This window comes from Balaenoptera acutorostrata, chromosome 8 (genome assembly GCF_949987535.1).
Source record: "Balaenoptera acutorostrata chromosome 8, mBalAcu1.1, whole genome shotgun sequence".
Classification (NCBI taxonomy): Eukaryota; Metazoa; Chordata; class Mammalia; order Artiodactyla; family Balaenopteridae; genus Balaenoptera; species Balaenoptera acutorostrata.
Window position 1 is genome coordinate 62,097,372 of NC_080071.1, and position 27,515 is coordinate 62,124,886.

At 35.7% G+C, this 27,515-nt stretch overlaps 1 protein-coding gene across 6 annotated transcripts in view; it reads right to left on the reverse strand.

Moving 5' to 3' along the window:
- RAPH1 (Ras association (RalGDS/AF-6) and pleckstrin homology domains 1) overlaps nt 1-27,515 on the reverse strand; it is an 88,447-nt gene that overhangs the window by 49,986 nt on the left and 10,946 nt on the right. For all 6 annotated transcript variants that reach the window (XM_057550857.1, XM_057550860.1, XM_057550859.1 and 3 more), the window contains exons 2-4: nt 6,054-6,173; nt 2,353-2,458; nt 1,023-1,528 (exon numbers count right to left, since the gene is read on the reverse strand). In XM_057550857.1, the coding sequence (XP_057406840.1) occupies nt 1,023-1,528; nt 2,353-2,458; nt 6,054-6,173 (732 nt within the window). The remainder of the gene's footprint in view (nt 1-1,022; nt 1,529-2,352; nt 2,459-6,053; nt 6,174-27,515) is intronic.

Here is a 27,515-nt window from a genome sequence, read left to right on the forward strand (position 1 = left end):
TAAATCAATGGGGTGAAAATCAATAATGTTGAGTAATAGGTGTAAATTTTGAATTTCTCTGCAATTCCTTAAACAATGTTTTATAAGATTTTACCTTAGTATTGATTAATATAAATTATTTTACCCTGTATTAGAGAGCACTATATATATAAACTGAATGGAAGGTTGGCTTTATTCTGCCCCATAGGTTTTCTTCTTTCTTGCTGCTACCTTGTAACAAAATTGCCTTCTCCTTGATGAAAAAAACTCAATAAAGAATTCACCTTCATCAAGCTCAGCTTTTACTAAACTTATTTTATCACAGATCCATTCCTTACCCTCACCCCATCACATCCAGAAAAACTTCATCTTTTAAAATCTGTTCATGCATATTATATCTCTTCTCATTCTCTGAACCACAGTATGAGGAAGGTAGACCATGTACTATTAGCTCCACTTTACTTATGAGAAATTGAAGTTCACAAAGACTGAATAACTCATGTAGGTCTGATGGGTAGTGAAACACTTGGAACCAAGTTTTCCAGTTCCAAGCCCAGTGGCTCTTTCCACTACATCACACCGACTCTTTGACAATAAAATGGAGTAAACCCTGAGAGCTAGAATCTGGGAGAATTATAATGGGGATACGAGTCATTTTCTCAAATGGTTATTTTGTAATAAACATATATTAGAAAGCAATTATTATCAGCTTAATAGCTATCATAACTTTGCAAAATATCATCAAATATAAATTACATTTCAAGTTCTTTTAATCATGTGGTACAACTGACATTAATTTAAGGACTTCAAATAGTCACAAGAATAAAACTGAAGAAACTAAATCTCTTCTTAATCATCTTTATGACACTGCTATATCTGGTAATATATTCTGCAGTCTGATTTTAAAGCTTAGCTCAGAGGTATTCTTGACAAACTTTAAATGTAGAAAAAACAGGAAAGGTGATTAGAACTGCATTTTAAGAATATCATTTCTTCCTTATTTTAATACTGAAATACCAGGGAAGAAAGTTCCGTCCACTTACCTCAGTAATTGGCTGCCCCTGATGTGTCAAATCCAGTTCTTGAGGGCGTGTTACTTTATCAATATCCAAAGAGTCCATGCTAGAGGCTGCAGAAGCGATGCTTGAACGAGAGGAGTTGCTAACAGAGCGCGCTTCGGCATCACTCACTGTGCCCGCCGACGCTGTTCTCCTGTGCTGATTAGTTACTGAGGGCTTAGCGTCTTCCAGCACAGACTGCTGAGCAGCCTCATCCATGCTCAAGGAGGCCTGTTCTAACTGTGCAGTGATGTCATCCAGAGAGTAGTTGGCAGGAGAGGGTTTAGTTATCCTATTAGACGAAGAAGACAATCCTTTCAAGGTGCCATGTTTTGATGTATGTCGGCTGGCAGGTAACTTCTGAGTGGCTTTTGTTTCTGTGATTTGACGCTTACTATTTCCTGCACCAATACTGCTGAGCTCCTGCTCTATTGAGCAAAGATCGGCCATTAGGGCATCCAGATCCACAGTTTCTCCCTGATTCAGAGCTTCTGCAATGAACAACATGCATGACGTTTCCAGAACACAATGAATTAGAATTTATACATTCTATTATAAATCAGTTAATGAATGCCAGGGGAAAAGCAAAAAAATTCATCCTATTGGGCCTAACGCCTATCAAATACAGGATTTCTAACAGTTTTTTTGTTTTAAATTCCAAGAGAAAATTTTAGAAGCAAAGAGTCCATCTTTTAAGATTTGCAGTAATCAGAGGAGAATAAAATTATGAGTTGAAAGATAAAAATAATGGAAAAACTGTATACTGTTCCATGGTTTTAACCACATCCCCTATGCAATTTTTTACCAGAGGCTCTAAGTTGTTAATATGACCACTGCCCTGGTGGAGATGTTAATACCTAAAGATCTGAGGGCATAAAAAGAGAAATGTTAAGCCCTAAAAAAATTACAGATTGAAATGTCAGTTCTAAGAACTAAAAGCTGACTAGGTAGAGTTCATTAAATAAAGGCCAGAGGGGCTGGTTTTAAATTAATAACAAGTAATTTCACTTTCACTGGACTTTATTCCAGTGAAAATACAACAATGCAATTAAGTTTGTTGTAGGATTCTACCTGAGTATGTACTTTGTCAATTATTAATAACTCTACTAGAAAACTATTTTAGTTATGTTCCAGTTTGTCTTTTTCTGTGATCATTTGAATTAGTAATAAAATATACAAATCAAGAAATATAAGAACTCAGTCAAGTTATGCATATATGGTTTTTATATTGAGCTATTTGTAATTGTGACTGTATTATTTCCACATTATATAACTTAATACACTGTTTTACATTTTATTTCCAATTACATCTTACCATTCAAGTTGTATATGGAGAAGCGATAAGAAAAATTGGCCATGTTTGTTTCCTGGCGAAGAGGAGATCTTTGTATTGGTTCCGTGGGCTTGTCAGAATCCAAACTCTTTAAAAAACAAAGTTTAATAAGTCATATTAAATTCAGGCTTCAATTATAATAAAAAGATGAATAAAGTTTTTTTTGTATGATTAAGTGAACTTTCATATAATATTTAATACAACCAAAGTTCTTCTAAGTAATAGCCTTAAGGAAAAGTATAATTGGTTTTCACATCATTTTGGTTACAGTTTCTTCAATTTTTAGATATATGCTTACTTAAGGCACTTGAGATAGTTACAGTTTGGAGTAAATATCTTTCCAAATATTGAATACATCAAGTATAGTGACTGAGCTCGTTTTACATAAATTCACTATAAAATAAGCTAGGTACATGAATATGGGCATGGTAAGATAAGAAATAAAAAGGAATAATGCAGAGAATTCTGTTTTCTCTCTCCTCAAAGGAATTTGTTTTTGGTCCAACAGAGCCTCATTCTTGGAATGAATTACCCTGAAGATAAGGCACAATTCTGGACTCAAAATTATGAGACCCAAGATCTTAATAGAAAGTGGCTACAACTTCAAACAATGATGGAATATCCTTGTTCTTTTCAAGCTCTACTAAGGTGAGGGCAAACTGTAACCAGCTATACTGCCTGTCATGAAGTCTACAATCACACTGAACTTCAAGGTAGGGTGTCTTGTAAGTTAACTCACCACCTTTTTATTTTTTTATTTTTAAGATTTTTAAATTATTTATTTATTTATTTAATTTATTTTTGGCTGCATCGGGTCTTAGCTGTGGCATGCGAGATCTTTGTTGAGGCATGCAGGATCTTTTGTTGCGGCACGCAGGCTTCTCTCTAGTTGTGGCATGCGGGTTTTCTCTTCTCTAGTTGAGGCGCGTGAGCTCAGTAGTTGTGGCACACAGCCTTAGTTACCCCGTGGCATGTGGGATCTTAGTTCCCTGACCAGGGATCGAACCCGCGTCCCCCGCATTGTTAAGGTGGATTCTCTACCATTGGACCACCAGGGAAGTCCCAACTCACCATCTTTTTAAATGACACTTTTTTTCTCTCCAACCTTTCTACAATAAGGAAAATAAGGTGTTTACAACAGAGAAATTCAGGGAAAGGGTCAACAGTTATTTAGGGTCTATTTAGATAAATTTGTAAATATTACGATTAGTCTTTTAAATTTTTAATTTCTCTTTATAATTATCAAATAGATTTCAAATGAAAAAGAATGCTGAATAGTCTATTTGTAGAATCATGGAATTGGATTAGAATGCTATCTTCTTTATTCATTTGTTTCAATTGAATCCATTTAGATAGTGTCCATCCAGTTTTTAAAGCTATCATCTGAAGGAGATCCACAGCCATTCAGTGTCTTATTTCAAAGTTTTGGGAAACAGCTAGGAAATTCTCCTTTAACCTCAAACCAAATTCTTCCGCTGCAATTTAAGGCCTAATCCTCCTTCTCTCAGTGGAAATGAAGAATAGTACGTAGGTAATGTTTTCAGTAAAACTTGAATATAATTGAAAACATATTAAAACTCAATCTATTCATCAGTTCAAATAAACAAATACTTATTATAATTATCTGCTGTGTCCATGGTGCTGGGGCAAAAAGGGAAATAATAAGAAATACTCCTTGATGCCAAGAAATGGGTAATCTAGTAGAGTGGTATTTTAACTTTTTTTTTTTTTTTTTTTGGCAGGGGATGGAGTCGGGGTGGGAGTGGAGGTCATTGAGAATGTGATAAAAGCCATGAACCTTCTTCCAGAAAAATGCAAATACATATAAAATTTTGCAAACAATTTCAGATGATTCAACAACCACTTAAAACTTAAAACTGATTTAATATAAAGTTGAAAATCCATTAACATCGTTTGGGTAATACAGGTGCATAGATGACTCTGTAGTTAACTAAAATGAGGAAATAAACAAGAATTTAAGTTTCAGCCACCAACTTAGTAAGTAAAATATTTTTTGAAAATTTCTGAAGTGTTAAAAAGCAACTTGCTAGCAGCAAGCCACATTATGCAATAGTTTTAACCTGTTTTCTCTCTAAAGACAGCTTTATACATAAAAAAAGAACTGTCACAGCATTAGTTTAGGAGCCAACTCTTTTGATGAATGGCTCTTCACATCTGTATGTCAGGGAATTTAAAATATAGGGAAGAATACAAGGCTTTATTGTATTTAGTAGAAATGCCATCTACAGTGGAGTAGCACGGAGTCCACTCCACCCAGAGTGGCTGGACTGATATCTACCTGTCTTTTCTCTTTTTTGGCCCCTCGCCAGAGATGGACAATAAAACCCACAGTCAAGGAAACCCCTGGGAGTTCCCTGGTGACCAAATGGTTAGGATTCCGGGCTTTCACTGCTGTGGCCTGGGTTCAATCCCTGGTCAGGGAACTGAGATCCTACAAGGCACGCAGCATGGCCAAAAAGGAAACCTCACACATGACAGCTGGCCCTCACATACTTTCCTTCAAGCATTATCATTTTCTATTTCCTCTTCTTTGCTTCCTCTTTCCTTTTTCTCCTCAGCACAGAACTGCATAGCCTAGTCACCACCTCCATGCCAAAATCACTTTTTTAAAAAAAAAATTAAGAATTAAACTGTAATGGTTTGGTACTACATAAAAGACCTTTATCACCACAAATACTGTTATTTCTTCTGATTGGAGATGAAGAGCATGATCCTTATGAAATCCTAGTAAGACTGAAAGCGTTCTTCTCAAAATTCATCATTAACGGGCTGTGGTCACAAACATGTCTGCTTTTCAAAATGATCTAGCAAGAATTACCTGAAGAGCTTCTCAGTTTCAATCCCAGACTGCTATAGAAAGAGATACAGAAACAAACTAGTACTTTAAGTTTCCACCTTACCACCTACTTTTCTACTGGTTAACAAATCTCATACTTAGCTATTTACACAAAAATTCTTCCCAGAGATATTATTTAAGGATGAGTGAAAATAAGTTTTGTTCTAATGTTCTTTCTCATTGTCATAAAGTTAATGTTGCTTTAATAAACATAACTATCTTCATATATATTGAATATAATGTATTAACTGGGGTAGTAATAGTATACGCTTTTATTCTAAAAAGTGACCTGGTTTAGAGGATAAAGTCATTCTTTTTTTTTTTAAAACCGAAGATCCAATAAAACAAAATGAAAAAGCTCTGCCACTGTTTTCAAATGCCGCCAGGGATGAAATTTTGTCAGTATTCTGGAATCATGTAATAGAAAATATCTGCATGTGAGGATATTATTTATGTTGTAAAATGTGTTCATACTCACTAAGTTATAGAATAGGTTTTGCTAAAATTTAGATTTTTACATTTTAGGCTTTAAAACTTTTTAGGCAGCAACTCAATTTATGAAACAGATTTTAAGAAATCCCTCTAGATGCATAGAACCTCTGTCAAAAGCATTTTTTTTTTGAAACTCCTTAAAATAACCACAGAAGACAATATCTTGTGTTCTAGAGTTACTATTCATTTACTTGTTAATGTTTTGGACATTTTCCCTTTATAGCAGTATTTTAAAACATAAACTATATTCATATCCTCATGTCTACGCAGTAAAGTTTTAGCACATAGCGATGACTTAAAATCCTCAACCAGTTTTTCAAGCACAATTTCCAACCTGAGTGAGTTTGTCTAGCTCCCCCAGCCAGGCTCCAAACATTTTGTCCAGGTCCTGATCTTCCTTGTCACTGTCTTCTTCAGCGCCATGGTCAATTTCTTCATCTGACAGCTGCTCCATCTGAAATACAGATATTTGTGTATAATGAATAGTTATAGGCTGAACTTGAAACATCATGCAGTGTATGTTCTGATACATATTGCAACTCTCTGGAGTCAAACCTTGAAAACTAGAGATTATATTATAAAAGGAAACTGGAAGTCATAAGTGGAGACAAGGTTAACAAGTGAGTAGAAATGAGCAATTAAGTCTCAAATTTTTAGGAAATTGTGAAAGAAGAACACACTGTATCAGATTATAACCAGAATCACAAGTAATGATGATTTTTAAAAAAAATTTTTTTATTGGAGTATAGTTGCTTTACAACAATGATTTTTAAATCACAGACCACTCCCATTAATCAGAGGATATTACAGTAGTACAGTTCTCTCCACTAATAGATCCTGCAACACCCCCAAATACCAGAGAAAAAAATTTCAGAAGACTTTAATCAGCAAGTTATTATCTTATTTATTCTGTAAAAATTTGTTCAAATAAGTATGTATCATGAAAACCTTAGTCCAAAAAGCATTTCAGAGAAAAGACAAAGCAAAAACCTTTAATCTAGTTCAGTTTGTTGAATTAGTTCTTCCTTCTATCTTACTCTTAATTTCTACCCCATTTGTCTTTTACTAACTTCCCTATCAGTCCCTACAAAATTCAAGGAACGAGAATTCAAATAGAAAACTGGAATTGAAAACATGAAATTCATATACAAAATTTCCTACATGTGGTGACTTTTCACGTGTAAGTCCTTTGAAAGAAGGGATGTTTTCTTTCTTCCCATTAATAAAATAATGTGATATCTGACACGGAACTTGCATATTATTTTGTGAAAGGAGGAAAAGATTACACGAAACAAAGTAAGATCAATGACTGATCAGATACTTAAAATTCTTAAAGTAAGATTAATCTGATTAATATAAAATATTTCAATATTAAAGGCTCTGAGAAATCTTCAGTAAAGCTTAGCTTTGTTTAAACCAACATATTCCAAATTTACATGACCACAGATCCTTTTCCTTCAACTTGGAGTAACACACATTAACTTTCCCAGGGACACAATGAATATCTTCATTGTACATACCATACTCTTGACTCACGTTTATGAAAACACAAATTTTGTTCTAGTGGATCTAGGCAATATTCAGAATACAACTTGTCAGTTAGCTTAAACAGTTCTTCAGAGATTAAAGATATCCTTAATCTAGAATAAGAATTTATATACATCTTATACCTCCAAAGCAGCAATCAACAAAATTATTTCTGCGGTCCTTAAACACAGTTATGAGATACATAAGGATTTTAGCTATCTGATGAGCTGCCATGAAGTTAAATTTTAAACCTTATTTTACCATATAAAATTTTGTAGAAACGGTCAAATAATGTTGCAAAATCAAAACTGAATTTAGTTCTAATAATGTGGAAAATCAGATCATATCCCATTTAACCACTTAAGAGATTCTCATTTCTTAATTTCACTACTATAAGCATGTATAAATCAGGGCATTCTACCTTGACAAATGGAAAATGGATCAACTAATTTTCCAATGCATAAATTTGGCTCTTAAAGACATTTGGTTTTTATAGTTCACTTGTATTAATACTATCTCTAAGATTTTCATTCATTATTGAATTATTTACAGAGAGTAGCTCCCGCTCACCACAACTAGAGAAAGCCCGCGTGCAGCAACAAAGACCCAACGCAGCCAAAAATAAATAAATAAAAAATTTAAAAAAGTTATCTACCCATTAAAAACAAAAAGTTAGTGCAAAGAAAAACCTCATCACCAGGTGACTTAATTATTCGAATAACAGTTGCTAGTTTGAGAACATCTAAGAGTAGTAATACTCAGTCTTCATAATGAGGGCCAACAAGCAACAGAACTGGGAATGTTAACAGTCAACTTCCTTTTCCTCCCTAATCTTCAAAACTAAACACTGGAATAACCCAGAAGCAAAAATATTCTAGGAAGAATTCTGCTTGGAGATAATGACACTTATGCCTACACTTCCCTTCTGAGCACACATTGCAAATGCCCATAAGGAAGATGCTACACTGGAAAAAAATGAAACAATAGGAATATAATTTTACAGCGCAAACACTAAACGGTTCAAAATGAATATGAATATTTTAAATTGTCATGGATCCAAATAGAACTACAGACTCCACACCAAAGTCTGGTGTGTTCTGTGAGTTTTTTTCCTATTATTCAAACCTAATAATTATTTGGATTTTAAAAAGTCTCTCAAATATTTTAATAATTTTGTTTTATCTAGACTACTATTGACTCACGTAAAGGAACATATGCTAAGGAACAATGACAGAGTCATAAAATAAATCGAAAATTTAAAGTAACTATTAGACTTTTACTATTTATGTAACTTTTGCCAATTTTGTCCTTTCTTGAATTTCTGTCACCACATGGGTTATTTTACAAAAATGAACTTTAGACATTTTATTCAGAGACTTTTCCAATAAAAATTTAGGTCCTACATTTCTTAAAGGATCTATACTCTAAAACAGCACTCTCCATTCTCTAGGAGCTGATGTTAATCCTTATTCTCCTACCCCCAATACGGCATTGTTTCTGTTACTACACACACCAAATGAGGAGCCCCAAGAAAGTTTATAGGCTCTGCAGTGTCTAAAAGTCAGCAAATCTGGTAAGGCAATTCATTCCTTATTATATATCAATCCTGTCTCCAATCAAATCACGATTCTAAACCTGAATTTTCCCAACATAATGCCCCTGCTGGAAATGATGACAGCAGAAAATGCAAATTAAATTATACACTAGTCAGTCAACTGTCCCTCCAAACAAAAAGGGAAAATTTTTTTTAAGAAGAAAAGAGAACTTACAAATTTTGTTTTAAAAATAATTAGATATAAAGCAGAAACTAACACACCATTGTAAAGCAATTATATTCCAATAAAGATGTTAAAAAATTTTTTTAAAAAATAGGATTTAAATGGATAGCTTCTAATGTGATGTTTTTCCTTAATGATGTAGAAATAGGCCCAAGGAAACTATAATACATACTAGGACAAATACTATTAAATTACTCTATTAAATTAGGTACTTTAGGAGGAACATACTAAGGTTTCACTCAAAGTCCCTGCTCCATTATATCTGAGGGAAACTATTTCCTTAAAGAACAAATGTACCCTGCCACAAATGAAAAGGTTTACGCTTCCAAAGTGCAGACTTACTGAATACAGAACAAAGCCCTAAGTCGCTGGCAGGTCGAGAAGGCTCTGAGTGATCCTGGCCTTCAGGGACCTCTCTGACCTCTGTTCCCACTCTCCCCACTCTCCCCTCCAGCCACACAGTCCTGCCCACTGCTGCTCCTTGGAGCAGGTTGGGGGGGGAGGAAGAATGTGGATTCTGTTTTGAAGACAGATTGAGAGATGCCTAGCAAACATCCAACTGGAAAAAAACGAGGAAGTTAGGACTCAGGTAATGAGAAAGTTTAGTCAGCCTGAATATTATTTCAAAATCATATGTTTACTACAGAAAAATAATAGATTAAAGCTAATAATAACTAACATTTTAAACTAGTTTATATTTATTTTATTAATGAAGTGAAAACAGAAATAATGGGGGAATGATCCATAATTGCTTATATGCTGGTTGGTTTCATTTCACAAATAACAGTGAATAATTGTGCTTCAATTACTACAGGTGAAAACGTATAATATACATAGTAAGCTCCACTACACATAACGAAACTATCCATTTAGTATGCCTTAGTATGAAACAATATTATTCCCACTGAATTTTCCATGAAGTTAAAACATTCAAGCATATTTTCCCTATTAACCTTCCTCTTGGAAGATATTTTGGTTTACTACTCAATTTCCTCACTGCAAGACGGAATGGTGATCTTTATCAAGAAGGTGGGGCTTAGAGTAGGACTTAAGGATTTGAATAAATATATTCCAGGTAGGGCTAATTATAAAGAGCAAAGAAGAAGGTCTGTTTTTGTGAGACTGTCAAATAAAACAAGAAGGAAGAGTGAGATTTAAAGGTCAAGGACTAAGAAAGGACCCGGTCATACAGGAAAGCCTTGAAAGCCAAACCAATTTTTTCCCTCCAGAAGGCAACTGGGAAGAACTAAACACAGAAATGAAGGAGGTAGGGGGAGAAATGGTATTTTAGTCAGAGGACATGGTACCTGTATAAGAGTTATTAGAAAAGGGAAAGACCATGAGAAGGCCACTGTGGGTATTAGTTAGAGAGAATTACAGATACAGAAATTAAAGTCTTGAGAGGAAGTATAACTTATACAAGTCACATACTTACGAGTGGCAAGAAAAATACATGGTATATAGCCAGGGTGCCTTATTTATTACCGAACTCTTTTTTGTCCCTTTAATTCAAAAATTCAAAAATAATTCAAAATACTTGCTTTTAGTAAAAGCACTTAAAGAATAATTGCTTTTTGTAAAAATAAGTGCTCTATACTTAAAAACACGTGAAAACTCTCAGAATACAGGAGTGCAGAGCTGCTACTACAGCATTTCCTTAGGTCTAGCATGCTTAATGTTCCAAAGAGGCAAGAGAAGCTTTGGTATTATTTAGTATTTACTCTACATCTACCATGTGCCAGACACTGGGGGAACAGAGATCAACATGACACACTCTGTCCTTAAGTATATATAATCTAGTAGGGAACGGACCAGGAAACCAACAATGATGAAACACTATGTTAAGTGCTATAATAGAGTTTTGTTATGTGAGTGTAGTCTATAATAGAGTTTTGTTAAGTGAGTGTAGTCTATAATAGAGTTTTGTCATGTGAGTGTAGTTTAATTCCGTTTGAGAAGACGAGAGGAAAGGTGTGATGCTTCAGTGGAGACCTGAAGAATGAATATATGAGGCAGAGATGGGGAAGAGGGTTGTAGGCAGAGGGACCAGCATGTGCCAGGGTATATAAAGGTGTGAGAAGGTTAAGACATGTTGAGAACTCTAAGTGGCTTAACATGCCTGAAGCATAGGATGTGTGGCATAGACCCATGGAAAATGGGGCTGGAGAGGGAGGTAGGGGCAACATTATAAGCCATATCAAAGAGTTTGCACTTGATGCCATACGGCAACATTTTTCCAATTGTGGTCTACTGATGACCTATATCAAAATTACCTAGGGTGCTTCTTCTTAAAGTCAGCTTTAAAATGGTGTGCCCAAGATCTGAATACCAATTTCCAGGAGGGGGACATTTTTAACAAGTCCCCCCAGGGAATTGCTTATGCCCACAAAAGTCTGAGAACTGCAATAGTGTGTTATAATTACTGGGAGGACTTCCAAGACAAAAGTAATGCAGTTTTGCATGGCCACAATTTGGTTAAAGGCAGAACAACCTAGAATAAGTACTCCCGAAGACCATAAAAAAACTAAGCAGCATCAGGATCTCCTACTTAACATACCCCAATTACTCTTCCTCCATGGAAGAAGCAAAAGTTCCATGCTTCTTCTCAGAGTTATTTAGAAATAAATTTCAGTTCTTTATGTCCAGTTACGTTTCAGTAGCTCTATCACAAAAACAGTTTTGAAAAACACCTCCTATGCTGCTCTAATCTGATAAATAATTCTAAAGAAAAACAGACACCAGAGAAGGGGGGCTGTGAAGACTTCCAGGTTCAAGGAGTGCCCCCAAATGCGCAAGATACAACTCTTGCAAAATAAAAGCAAGAGGAAGGAAACCTAAATCAGGCAAAAGAAACAATAAGGAAAAAAACTCTGTTAAATTTAGTAAGGCGAGAAAAGAGGAAGAGAACCCATCAAAAGGAGGGAGGAAGTCAGAGCTAAGAAGGAAAAGGAGAGAAACAGGACACAACAAAATGTAAAATGAAGTGAGAACTGTGGGGGATAGAGGGCTATTAACTACTCATCTGAATAGGGCACCAAGAGGTATGTTCCTCTCTGGACCTACAACTCTAACCCAGTTCTGCTGTGAACTAAATGGTAGCAAGTGTAAACTGCCCAAATGGAAGCTGGGAATTTAATAAACCAATTGAAACAGTATAAAGGCAAGGTTGATAGAAAAGAAGAAGAGGAGAAAATGAAATAAAATAAACCAATTGAATTTACATGAGCACTTTACAGAATTAAGATATTAAACATGTTGTGTGTATAGCAACATTTTCCTCAGGTTTTACCTTTTAACTTCGTTGGACTTTTTTTTTTTAAGACACCACTAAACATTTTTTTTTTTAAGTAATCAAGTAGTGAAAAACATTCTTACACTGTTTTGTTCAGTAAATTCTTCTCCACCCAGAAATCAGATAAATGGTTATATAAATTTTTAGTTTTATTATTCATTCTTTTATGTAATTATTGCATTTTACATAGGTAACTTAGTTTTGCACAAAATGTGAAAGTGAGAACCTAAACTGATTTTTCCCCCAATTCTAAATTTCCCATGCTTGATATGTTTCTTTTATTTATATATATCTACGTTCTATGAACACACTAGGTTCTTTTTTTGAGGATCCTTTTCCAGTGTGAACCTTTTCTTAAACATCATTTTATAGCTCGTTATTAATTTATAAATCAGATGAGTTTAAAAAAAGAAATCAAAAGTTCTGTATATCCAATCACTTAAGTTTTTTCTGGAGGTTAGTGGCCCTCAACAGAAAAGGCCCAAGTTCTACTTGGGGTCCAACACTTCAAAACACCTTGCCTACAAACAGCATTATGCAAGATACAAAGAAAGCAAAAAATATCTTCCATGACTTCAGAGAACATTAATCCTAACTACGGGGAAAGGTGGTAAACATAGAGGAGGTATCTTGATTAACAAATTCTCTAAGAACAAAGTTCCTTTTGTAGGCCTGTGCATAAAGGAAGCTACCGTCTCCTAAGTGTTGAAAGAGACAAGAAGCAAAGTACTATATCATCCAAAGCGTTTGCAGGAGGATGCCCAGTAAACTCACTGGCCATGAGCGAACTTGCATGGCCTGGTCCTCTGGGAATGAGCTGACACCTGGAACTAAGTTTTGTAAAGTTTCCACATGGAACTGAACCTCCCTAATAAATACAGAGATGTACTATTCTTGGGCCAGCCACTGTGACCCCCTCCTTACTCAGAGGAAAGAGAAATACTTGGGGAGGTGATTCACACCCTTATACCTACTCCTCTATTTATGTCTCTGTTTTTTTGACAACCCAGGATGTAACTAACACATCCTCTTCACTATCATGTACATTAACTGTGAGGTAACTAAAGATCATATAAAGAAGCATAAAAACAAGCAAGAGCTCTTGTAACAGTTGACAGAGGTTATAATGCCTAAGAGCTAAAAGTCAAATCAAAGGCAATTCTGTTGATTTAATGTTTAATGTTTATCAAGCACTTAAACACAGCCCCTAGTAAAGGAATTCTTTGAACAGGATGAACCATATTCATTCTTTTATTTATACTGGATTTTCATAATACTAGATATTCTTAATCTACTAAACCCCAAACAGGAACTCCTTATCTAAGTGGAAAAAACAATCTTAGTTCAATGTTCTACAAAGAAACTCCTACCATTCCCAGAAATAAGATGTTCTAATGATCAATTTTATTATTACTTATTACACAGTATACCACAAACCATAATCTGAAATCACAGGGCAACTAAAAAATAAACAAAACTGAAAAACAAAACCAAAAAATAATAAGTGTAAAATTCTTTCATTTATATTCCAGCTTTTCAAGTTTATTTCAGAAACTGTGAGAAAATTATTTCTGTTGTTGTTTAAGCCACCCAGTGTGTGGCGATTTGTTACAGCAGCCCTAGGAAACTAATACAGTATATATACATATGTGCATGTGTGTGTGGGTGTGTAGGTGTGGCTTCCACAACTGCTTCCAGGGATATTCATCTTGCTCCACACTTGGGACCTTTCCTGCTATACTACATAAGTATGTAGTTATCTTTGGAGATGGTTAATACTGTTCATGCACTCTCAGGTTCAACTGAAAGTAGAGGCTACAACTTTACTACTCTCTTGGGTAGGAGAAACTGTCTTGAAATTACTGAAAGCCTCATTAGGGTGATGGTCGACTGCTGTTTTTCTCCACTTTTGCCCTATTCTCCTGTAAGACAGGCAAATGCACGGCAGGAAATGCAGCCCCTCAAGGCAGCCCATACTTTGGGGGATAAGGGAGACTGCCAGACAGCTGTAGCCTGCAGCAGAGAAACCATTTGGATTGGATTTTGAATCATCAGTATGAACTCAAGGTTTTAAACAGATAGAGATAAAGGGAGGGGTAGAAATAAAGGCAGATATTATGTGTATGTGTGTTTATAGGTATGTCCACTGAAAGGGCCTCGTAGCAGTAACACCCCAGTAGCAATTAGAATACCTAGTTCCCAGTTCTTGGCTTCTAAATACATATTCTACCCAAAAAGTCACCAGAGATCCTTGGAGTAATGATTCCAGGGCTGGGGCAGAGAAAATAACAAGATGAGCCCCTAGAACATCTAGTGCCAAAAACTGCTCAATAAAGATGGGGACATGTCATAAGGACACAGGAGCAAGCCTGGGGGGGAGGGGGGTGGGCGGGTGTCCAGGAGCCTATTCTGGGACAATTTAAGCATCAAAATAAATTATGACAGAAAAAAGTATAACACATTGACTAAAACAAGAATCCATAAATCTATACTGATATAAATAAACATAATGGGGGAGAAAGTTCTTCCTTACAGTAGAATGCCAACTAATTAACATAGAAGAAATGACAGAAGATCACCACTGCAACCACTGCAATAACAACTGATTCAGGCAAGAACCATCGATAGATGCTAAAACTAGTGGGTGAATATTTGATACGACATTTACATATTCTCAAAGTATCGCCCCACAAATTATTGGAGGGACACTGCCTTAACCAAGTTATCAAACTTAACAACATCAATATTGGGGCAAACCTTATGCTTCCTGTAATGATGCACTGAGAAGACACATTATTATTTTGTGGTATTCCTGACAAAAATTCATTACTAAATCAATCATAAGAGCCATTTTATAAAATAATTGGCCTGTAGTTTTCAAAAATGTAATGGCCAAGAGCACAAAGAAAGGCTGAAGATATGTTCCAGATTAAGGGAAACCTAAAGAGACAAGACAACTAAATACAGTGTTTGATACTGGGACGGGATCCTGGACCCAGAGAAAAAATGTTAAGTGCATAAACAAAGCTATAAAGGACAATATTGGGACAACTGACAAAATTTGACTATGGATTATAGATTAGATCATAGTACTGTATCAATGAAACGTTTCCTGATTTTGATAATTGTACTGCTGTTATATAAGAGAATATCTTTATTCTTAGGAAACATACACTAAAGAATTTAGGCATAAAGGGGCATAATGTCTGCAACTTATCCTTAACTGGCTCAGAAAAAAATGTGTGAGTGTGTGTGTGTGTGTGTGTAAATATGTATATAGGGAGAGAGTAATGATAAGTAGGCAAAATGTAAACAATAGGTGAATCTAGGTAAAAGGAATATGGGAGTTGTTTGTACTCTTCTTACAACTTTTTTGTAAGTCTAAAATTATATCAAAATAAATTAAGGAAGAGAGAGAAGGGAGGCAGGGGAGATAAAGAAAAGAAAGAACAGTCTCTCTACCCTCAGGAAGTTGTAGTTTAGTTAGGAAAACAGAGCGTGAATTTTTAAAAATTCAAAAATAAACGTAAAGAAAAAAACATAGGTTGAAAACATTTTTACCAAATAAAATAATGCAGTTTAACCTAACAACCCTAAAAAACACTTGCATATTTCTCCAACATATGGTTTTCATTATGTATGCATGTGTTACCATTCCTAAATTGCATTTGCCTGGTTTACTCAGTTAACTTTTTAAGGTTAGTTTGGTCATCATAAAATTAGTTTTACTTAATGGAAATAAAAGCTTAACATCTTAGAAAAATAATTACTCATCAGATAATTCTTTCAGAGGCAAAAGACAATCATTTCCAAACTTGTAAAAATAAAGTAACTAAGCGAAAAAAAAAAGTTGGTTAACATCACAAGTAGGTCAGGAAGAAATCAGAATTCAGTTCTAAATCAAAGACTACTATTTAATCAAATAATAAGGCTAAAGCTAAATATAGACTTTAAGATGGGATTTTTAAAAGATGTTTTGATTTTTAAAATTTTGTTACATTTAGTGAGAAAAAAGGGAGTTAAACAGTGAAACACTTGTACCACCCTGCATTATTCATTAACATATTCCCTGACCTCTTGCCAACATCCAGAGATATGAAGTGCCAGAGTTGACCAAATATCCCCGACTCAACAAAGCTGAGATGTCTGCTTTCTGTTTCATCTCTCTCACAAATGTAAAAATTCTAAGAAAGACATTTGTAACACATTACTGACAGAAGATATTCAATACAGTTCCCCATACAATCAACCAATCCATCTAAAAAAGTCACATTGCTGAACTGTAATTATCACTGAGAAATTTATCAGTGTCAGCACCAGGAGGCTCAAATATTTTTCTAACTCCTCGCCCTCCTTTTCATTTTGTTGACCACTATCTTGGTTCAGATTCACAATGAATCATCCTCAGATTATTCTAGTAACTTCCTAACTGACCTCTCTTCTTTACTACATCACTGTCAGACCAATCTTCCTTAAAAACTCTTTCCAAGTCATGATTCTGCTCAAACACCCCACAAGGGTTCCCCAGGACATTCTGAATTAAGTACAAACTCTTCATCAAATGATTTCAGACCCTCTCTGACATGGCCTCAACCTAAATTCTCAACCTTATTTTCTACCCTTCAATCAACCAAAACTACTTAGTATTGTCAAAAAAACAAGCCATGCTTTCCTAACTTGGCTGTTGTTCATGTTTTCAACCTGACTAAAACATCTCAACCTGTCAAAAGACAGACAGAATACACTTCATTCCATTGAAATGACAGTAAACAATTACAAAAGGGAATTAACTCATAAAGGCAGTGAGAGCTGGAGATGGCAAAGGCATCAAAGGACCTGAGATTTTTGGCAAATTTCTGTAAGACAGAAATGGAATCATACTGGCAGATGAACCAGTGCAGGAGCCATAGTTCAAAGCAACCATTTATTCAACAAATAAACGTATTAAGCACATACTATGTGCCAAACACTGCTCTAGAAGCTCAGGATGCAGTTATACATGTGACAAACAAGGGACCCACTAACACTGAACTTACATTTTAGTGAAGAGAGAAAATTATTAACAACAGCAACAAAGTCAGACCCATGACAACTGTGGTGATAAATAAATTAGGGTTGTGTGGAAAGTGAGCAAGTAGCCGCTTTAGATTCAATGACCAGGGAAGACCTTTCTGAGTAGTGATATTTAAAATGAGATATGAATGACAAAACAGAATCAGACATGCAAAGATCAGAGAGAAAAGCATTCCTGGCAGAGGGTACAAGTTTGCTATGTCATGGAACAGAAAGCTTAGTCTGATGAGAAGAAAAAGCCAGATCATGTAAGGATTTGTAAGCCAAGAAAAGCAGTTTGGATTTTATTCCAAGGAAGCCCTCTCGAAGGCAATAGAAGTTATCCCTCCCAAAAGGCTGCAGCAGAGGTGGGGACCATTCTTGGAGGAGTCAGAGGGTAGAGTGGGAAAAGGGATAGAGGTGGGGAAAAGGATGCTCAGCAAGACAGCAGCCAGTATTCCCCACACCTGCAACCCCAGGGTAATGCTGGCATTTGCTTCCACGGTAAAGGAAACTAGAGAAACAACTCCTCAAGCCTGGAGGCAAACTTAAATGCCTTCAGGAATCAGGTGGCCAATATAAAGACCAGAGGCAGCCGGATGTAAACCAGTAGGGAGTGGTGGAGCCTGAGAACTAGAGGGCATATCATAGCTAAAAATATTTGAATTTTTTAAAAAGTTTATTCTGGAATTAGATAGTGGTGAACTTGTACAACCTGTGAATATTAAAACCCACTGAAATTTACACTTTAAAAATGTGAATGTTATGTATGTATATCTTAAAGAAAACTAAAAAAAAAAAGTTTAAACACTGTGCTAAACAAAAGAAGAATTAGGTACTACTTCCTCTGAGAGGCCCATGAACTTTGTACCTCTCTATGGCATTTATCACTAATCAGCTTTGTATTGTGTGGTGGTTATTTGTGCACTTGCCTTATCACCCTCCACACCCAACTAGGTTGTAGGCTTCTAGAAAGAGACCATATGGTTCTCATTTTTCACCCCAGGGCAACTACCAAAGAATCAATTCTTCATCTGAATTTCAACTTTTTTTGTTAAATATTTCTAATTTTAGATGACTTAAAATTTAAGATGACATCTAATTTAAGATGACTCAAAGCTAAAGGTGCATTTCTTAAAAAAAAAAAAAAAAAAAAAAAAAAGTGGCTACTTTATCCAGCTCTCAAAAATACTAACTTAAAGGAACCAACACATTTAAAATTAATTTCTCTATAATAGAGGAATGGTTTAGAAAAGAAAATTCTACAATGCATTTTAGTTTCAGCAGAATAGTTTTATATTATATGATCTGATTCAACAGCTGTGTTATATGACTCTCTTATAAAAATTAACAAATGAGGGACTTCCCTGGTGGTGCAGTGGTTAAGAATCCGCTTGCCAGTGCAGGGGACACGGGTTCGAGCCCTGGTCTGGGAAGATCCCACGTGCCGCAGAGCAACTAAGCCCATGTGCCACAACTACCAAGCCTGCACCCTAGAGCCCTTGAGCCACAACTACTGAAGCCCACGCGCTCTAGGGCCCCTGTGCCGCAACTACTGACACCCGCGCACCTAGAGCCCATGCTCCTCAACAAGAGAAGCCACTGCAATAAGAAGCTCACGCACAGCAAGGAAGAGTAGTCCCTGCTTGCCACAACTAGAGAAAAGCCCACGCGCAGCAACGAAGACTCAACGCAGCCAAAAATAAATTTAAAAAAAAAATTAAATGAGTATTAGTAAGGGTTTCTGCACGTGACAGAAACCTAACTCAAACTAGTCTTAAGCAAATAATTTATTCAATTCAAAGTATAAGGAAGTTTATCAATACATTTATCACAATGTATCTCTTCTCTCAACCTCCTTTATATCCCTTTCTCTCCTTTCCAAGGTTTCATTCTAAAATTCTGTAATCCTGTTCTGCAACCTGCTTTACATACCATCGCTTTAGATTCTCCTCATTCTGTTCCATCATTTCCCTCTCTCAGTATCCTTGAAAGGAGCTAATCCAAATTCCTGCATATGAAAATCCAAAATTTATACAGTTGCTAAAACAAATGTTTAGAATTAACCAGAATTCTGAATAGAAACTCAAGGTTGGGGAGAAATCACTTTACTAGTAAATCCCACATACAGCAGTTCTGCCTCCATCTTTGCATATCTTAGTATTTTATTGTGGCAGGAGTCAGAAAACCAACCAGAGATGGCTCATTATTCCTGACATTAACCAGCCAAAAATGGAAATAAATAAGACTGATGGTCAAGATTAGTTTTGGGTAAAGAGGAGAGAGTCTATAGTTAACTGAAATTTTCAGAACGAGTTTGTGGGATGTTTAAACAATAGTTGCTAAATAAACATCCTCTAACATTTTAACACAAATTCTGGCTAACAAGAAAACTCAAGTACGTAAATCTTTCATTTTTATGCCCTATATATGAATTAGTAAGAGCAGAAACCTTTATTATCTAATAACACTGAAAGGCTGGTCCATTTAAGGAAAGTCTGCAAGATGTTCCTAGCCTAAGCCAGCTGGGATAAGGAGTCAGGAAACTGGAAATTCTTATTCTGCCACTAACTAGCAGAAACTATGGGCTAAATCATTTAAACCCTTAGGCCTCATTTCTTTAGTCTGGGGAAAAAAAAGGACTAGTTAAATCCAAAGGCCTCTCCCCACCCTTCTCAACCTATCCTTGATTGAAGTTCTATTATTTAATTACTGACTTCACTCTAAATCCCTTCAAATTTATCAGTCTTCTCTCTCCAGTCTTAATTCCAGAGGAAAAGCACCTCTTTTCCAGTTACTCTTTAGGCATACTGCTTAAGGGGAGGGAGAGGCTTGAGGGAGCTTGCTTTTCCACCTTCTCTGCAACCCGAACTCCCAACACAAATGAAGTCTCAGCAGGAGTCTAGAACTTGTTCAGGGTGCTTGACTTCTAATAATTTAATACTTTTAGGGTTTTTATGGGTTTCGGTTTTACCTCCCAGAATCTATTCATTTGTCTGAACAGTAGAAATGGTCATGATTACAAGAAAGAATGAAATTTGACTTACTGCACAACAAAATATGGATTCCAAGAAGTATGAAAAGTGGCTGCCAGTGACAGAATGAGCAATATCTCTGGAGTGGGCTTGCTGTACACCTAAAATTTATTTTGAATTCAACTATCTTAAAATTTCATATTAATTTTACATTCTGCTCTATAAGTTAAAACAGAAAAAGTGTTTACAACTGCCTATCATCAAATAAATTTAGAGCTCCAGGGGAATGGTGACATTTATTCTATGGTTCTGCATTCCCAACCCCTCTGAATCCCTAACCCTGTGTGCACTTGCACAGACACACCTAGGGGAGTCTGGGAGTACACTGCTCTAGTTTGAAAAAGCAGGAAAGCAGGTGGTATCACTTCCATCTTTTTATAATGAGGAAACTGAAGTTCAAAGAAAGTCTCAGAGAGAGGAAAGATTAAAAACATTTACCTGGGACTTCCCTGGTGGCGCAGTGGTTAAGAATCCGCCTGCCAATGCAGGGACACGGGTTCGAACCCTGGTCCGGGAAGATCCCACATGCCGCGGAGCAACTAAGCCCGTGTGCCACAACTACTGAACCTGTGCTCTAGAGCCTGCGAGCCACAACTACTGAGCCCATGTGCCACAACTACTGAAGCCCGCGTGCCTAGAGCCCGTGCTCCGCAACAAGAGAAGCCACCGCAATGAGAAGCCCGCGTACCGCAACGAAGAATAGCCCCCCCTCGCCACAACTAGAGGAAGCCCGCATGCAGCAACAAACACCCAACGCAGCCAAAAATAAAATTAATTAATTATTTTAAAAAGTAAATAAAATAAAAAAAATTTACCTGTTCTTTATTAACCTCTCAATAAAATTTAAACAGAAAACTTAAATTTTATTAAAATTAATTTAAATTTTTTAAAAATAAAAATAAAACCCAATAACTTCACTAATCTTCCTACAACCTTAAAGAAACCAGTAACAATGCCTAACCATTATAAGTTTTAGCTAAACAGAATGTGGGGTTAAAAAAAAAGGGGGGGGGGGTTTCAAAATATCAGTGATTCTCATCTCACCACATTAGCCAAATCTAATAATGGTCAGGTAGTGTTAAGTTTGGTGCACTGTTTTTGATCATAGCTAAAAGGTTCACATGACTGGAGCCATATCCACAATATACAAAAAAGAAGACATTCTTGGTTGCAATTTGTCATTCCACAGGTGGCTAAGTGGTGTCCTTTCTTCCATCACTGTTTCATATGCATTCCCAGATGAAGAAAATGAACTTCTTGATTTGGTTAAGAGCTGGGGCTCTCCAGTTATTAGATTACCTGATTTGAATACTGAATAGCTCCATGAACTTGTATTAGTCCTTTTACATCTTCCTAAACCTGTTTCCTCATTTGTAAAATCATCCCACATCCTTATGGTGAAGCATACATGAAATAATCTACATTAAAGACTACAGTGTCTGGCGTATAGGTAACATCTACTGAGGGCTTCCTATTTTCACTGTGGTCCAGCTTCTATCAATGATGCTTTCTTTACTTCTCTATTTGAGAAGGTGGTTGATGAAAACATTTAAAAGGGTTTAAACACCATTGGCAGATTTACTTAAAATCAGATTTAATAATTTGGGCATAGAAAAAAATGATAAACTGCTACAGTAGTCTTTCAGAGGCTGTCACAGGGAGGAATGCCTTTGACTTTGTTAAACCATGTCTGAAACAGATAAGCGAAATAGAAATATCTACTATAGCAAAAAGAGATCCCTTGCATTTAATCTTCACATTTGAGAGCAAGATGATCCATTTGACCATCTCCAAGATATCTGTTTAAATGGTTAAAGATAATGTTCATATCAACTATACTTCAATAAAAAAATGTTCACAACCAATTGAGTAGAAGAGTTTCCAATCAATACAAAACATATCTAAGCTCCATCTATTTTTCAAGATCCAATTTAAGTTCACTCTCATGAAACTGCCCTGATGACTACAGCATGTATGTTCTTACAATTCCTACAAAATTTCATGTTTTTACTTACAGTAACATCACACTATTTAGCACTCTAGTATAGACTACCACTGTTTTCTGTTGATATCATATACTTTGAATAGAAAGAGAGGAGGGAAGTTTCAAAATGTTAGTGAGTCCATAGGAAGGTGGTGTGGCACTGGTAAATACACATGGAGTACAGGCAGAAGGCTTGAAGCCTCTCTAATAAGTTGCCATGAAGCTTTTAATATATGCCTGAGGTCCGTCCAGTACATTCTAATTATTGGGAGACTAGGATGGAGTCCACACATTTGTATATTTTAAATGCTCCAAAGAACAGAGACAGCAGGGTTAAAGATTACTTTTTAACCTTCATTCTTAAAGGCAGTGGCATTTGAACGTATCTATAACTTCCTCATCATCTGTAATGAAATTTTTTCAGATAAAAGAAGGTGGATGAAATTTTGTTCATCAGAATTTCAGCTGGGGATCAGTAAACCTACCTGATATAGTAAGATAGATGATAGTTTCCAAATGACTGCAACAATATCCCCAGTCTCATTTGCTCTTCTCACAACAATCTGCCTTAACACTCTTCCTATTGAGAGGTAAAGTCTATGTTCCCTTCCCTGGACTCTGGGGAGGACCTATGAACTATGGAGGAAGTGATGCTGAGTGACTTAGGGGACTAGATCATCAAAAGTGCTAACAGCTTCCTCCTCCTGTTTCTCTTGGAAAGCTGCTGTCGGAACCCACCATTATGCTGTGAAGAAGCCCAGGCCACAGAAGGAGGCTAAGTGTAGAAAGTAGCCCACAGCCGCAGCTGAGGTCCCAGCTTCAACCACCAGACAGGTAAGTGAGGAATCCAGCTCCAGTTGCCCCTGACTGCAACTGCATGAGACATTCCCAGTGAGAACCATCTAAGCCTGGGCGACCCCCAGAACCATTCGAAATAATAATAAAATGATTGCTGCTGTCTTCAGCCACTAAGTTCTGGGGTGATCCAATGCACAGCAGTAGACAACACAACATAGTGCTACTCCTTGTGAAAAATACATTGAGAGTGGGGGACTAAAGTTCTGAGAAAGCTCTACAGGATAAAAAAAATGGTGGCAGGTCTGAAGAGCTGGCTGGGGAAAGTAGCCACAGATGGGGTGCAGAGGCTGTAAGATAGTAAAAGGCTACACGTCATGTGATTTCTCCCTTGTAAACCTCCAAATGGTCAATAAAGTCACTAAATTTATGAGACCCTTGGCTCATAAAGGAAAGAGCTTTGTGCCCACAAGGACTAGGGGCAAAGATACAGGAGCAGAGAGATGAGACAATAAGGAAGTAAAGTCAGAAGTCATGGAGAGAGAACTGGACGTTCACAGGCTAAAATACACCTAAATCATGCAGAGGGACTCCAAGTGAACTCTTAGGCTAAAAAGTTAGCTTTCTTTTTCAGTTAAAAATAGATCCAGAGTTGAGTTTCTTTACAATAAAAACTACCACTTTTTTGCCATTACTTGCATGCTTCTCACTCAGAAGACCAGAAAAACCAAAGCTTAAATATTACCATTTAAGAATAAATACGGACAGAATTCTAGGTTCACACAGAATTAAGTCTGTGTTTATCTGTACTAAAAAAGTACAGCTATTTTTCACTTAAGATTACTACTTAGCAAGAAATAATATCATTCATCCAACAAATACTTAGTGAAATACTACTATGAGTCGGGCACTGTACAGAAAAACACAGAGAATACAGCTATTTAAAGGGTAGACATGGTCCCTGCCTTCAGGCAGTTTTATTACAATCTCCAACAGAGAACAGAACTTTTACATCTTTTATATCTTTACTTTTAAAATTAATGTGCCTACATGTTACAGTATTTTAAACTGGAAATGTTTATTATTGTACACATACACACACAGTAGGGAAAAGGGTTAGAGAAGACAACTTTTGTAGGAATAATACATTCAGGATTTCCACAGTAAATCATTTCTACTCATGTCATAAGCAGTCATCAGTTGTTGAAATGAAAAAAATTACAACTGGATATTACATTTTTACTTGACTGTACATGATTTAAAAAATTAAATGTTTCCCCAAAAAGCTCACAAGAAGTTAAATCAGTCAAGGGTTCTGTTAGCCAAATAATCATCTAAATTATCTACACAGATGTCACAACATAGAGTTAATGCATTTTAGGCAATTCTCCAATATCAGTCTTATAGCCAGGACAGATAATACTTCTTTAGACAAAACACTTATACCCCACTGTGAATAAACATAAACAACAATGCTTTCAAAACTCTTTAAAAGTTTTAATGTGTGATTATAAAACATTTCTTAATGGATATTTGAAAGAATACAATTTCCAAGGATAAAAAGTTTCACTGAATATGCTACAGAACCTTGTGCTCCCATCCTAATAACAATATTTCTAAAAACATACTAAAGAAAAAAATATTATCCATTTCGTACTCACCAAGTTGGCAAAAACAGTAAGTCTGATAAAACCAGGGGGTGGGGAAGATGTGGAGCAATGAGGACATTGCTGGTCGGGACGTATACTCCCCAACGCTTTGGAAAGCCTTCTGGAGATTATGCACCTTATGATGCTGCAATACCACTTCTAAGTGCCCAAACATGTAAGATACAAGCACCGGGAGAAATGTAAAAGGATGTTCACTGTGGCATCCTATCTATCTAACTAACCCTCCTCAAAAGAGGAATGGAAAAACTGGCTTATTTTGATAAAAAGAATGAACTGGATCTACAAGAACCAGTACTAATAATTTCAAACCACACAGTTGAGTAAAATATGCAAATTTTAGAAGATATAATTTATTGTTTCTATAAAATTCAGAAGCACAGACAGTAATAAGTAAAATGTTATGGACACACATTTGTTAAATGCACTAAAATATGCACCAGAATAATACAAATTGTTATCTGGGGAGGATTTTTGTTTTATCTGTTACTTCTCCTTCAACAAATTATTTGAAGCAAAATATAAACAATGATTACTCCTGGTGATGAGTATGTAGATGTCTATCATATTTTACACTTTGGTTTCAAACTTTTCCGACTTTAAAACAATGTTAGAAAGACATTAAAAATACGGACAAAGATTGTGAACAAGTATGCTCATTAAAGCCAAACATTAAACACACACACACACACACACACACACACACACACACAGAGGGGGAAAGGCAACTAAATATTCCACAAGAAAAGAAAAACTGAGTAAATTCAAGTGTGTTTTATTATCCATCCTGGATTATAATGCAGATGTTGTAAATTATTCATAAAACATTTAATGCATGGGAAAATGCTAGTGATATAGCATTTATATGAAAGAAGAACTAAATTATGCATACTATAATGAGCTATATAAACAGGCACATGCACACACACACACACACGAGCAAATATACCAAAAATTTTAACTGTAATCAGTTCCGGGTGGTAGGATTATGTTTTATTTTCTTCTTTATACATTTCTGAGAGTTGCATATTTCCATCAGTATTATTAATGAAAGGGGGAAGAAAAAGGCAAACTACAAAATGCAAACTCAAAATGCAAACTCCTCTGGTAAGAACTAATGCCCCAATTAAACTGATAAGATTCTGTTTTACTTCTGATTCTAAAAATACTAGGCTATGCTAATAAAGATAAGTCTCTTTAAATATTAATATCCACAACCATACAAGTCAAAAGAATTATGCCAATAACTATAAAGCTGTAAGTCTGCTTTAATGTTTCTAAAGATATGTTTCAGTCTCCTCTATTTGTAGCACTGTCACATCAGAACAGGTGGTCCCTTCATCTATGCATTAGATAAAGGTTATCAAATGGAAAATCTCCATACCAAACCTTTACTTATAAAAATAAGCTTGTGTAAAGTATGATTTGGCTGTAAAAAAAAAAAAAAAACTGATACAAATAGGACAGCAAGCAGTGTTCATTTGAAAAATATAAAATACTGCTGAGAGAAATTAGAGATCTAAATAAATGGACAGATATACCATGTTAATGGATTGGAAGATACTATATTGTTATAAGCCAATTCTCCCCATATTGAACTAGGTATCCAATTTAATTATAACACATATCCCAATATCTAATTCTAAAATTTATATGGAAAGGCAAATGACCTAAAATAGTCAAAACAATCTGCGAAAAGAACTTGGGGGATATCCTCTACCTTGACTTCTTACTCACTATAAGGCTAAGTAATCAAGACAGTGTAGTTCTAGCAAAAGAAGAGAGAATTACATCAATGTAACAGAATGGAGAGTACAGAAACAGACCCACACTTATTGTCAAATATTTTCAATGAAGATGTCAAAGTAGGAAAGGAGGAAAGGAAAGGGGGTTTTCCTCAGTTTTACTGAGATATAATTGACAAAAATGGAAAGCACTTTTTTTTTTTAAAATAAATGATGCTGGAACAAATAGATATTGTATAAACATGGGATGGGGGGTGGGGTTCGACCTCTACATCACACCATAAACAAAATGGATCACAGACTGAAATGTGAAAGCTAAAATCATAATGCTCCTAGGAAAAAACATAGGGAGATATCTTTGCAACTTTAGTGTGGGCCAAGATTTATTAGGACAAAGAAATCACTAACCATAAAAGGAAATATTGATCATTTTGATGAAGTGCAATATCAAAACTTCTGCTATCTGAAACACACCACTAAAAAATAAACAGGGAAGCCACAGACTAAGAAAAAACATTCACAAATATATCTGATAAAGGACTTGTACCTAGAATATATAAAGAACTGCTACAACTAAATTAAAAAAGATAACACAACCCAGTTTTTTAAATGGGCAAAAGACTTGCACAGTCACTTCCCAAATGGCTAATAAGAACATGAAAATTCGCTCAACATTATTAGTAATCAGGGAGATGCAAATTAAAAGCATAATGAGATACCACTATGTATCCATTCCAGTGGCTAGAATGAAAACGACTGACGATACCAAGTGCTAGGATGTAGAGTAATTAAAATTGTCATATAATGCTGTTGGATACATAAAATGATACAGGTTTGGAAAAGTTTGCCAGTTCCTTAAAAAATTAAAAATACATGTACCCTATATAACTCAGCATGTCCTCATAGTATTTATCCAAGAGA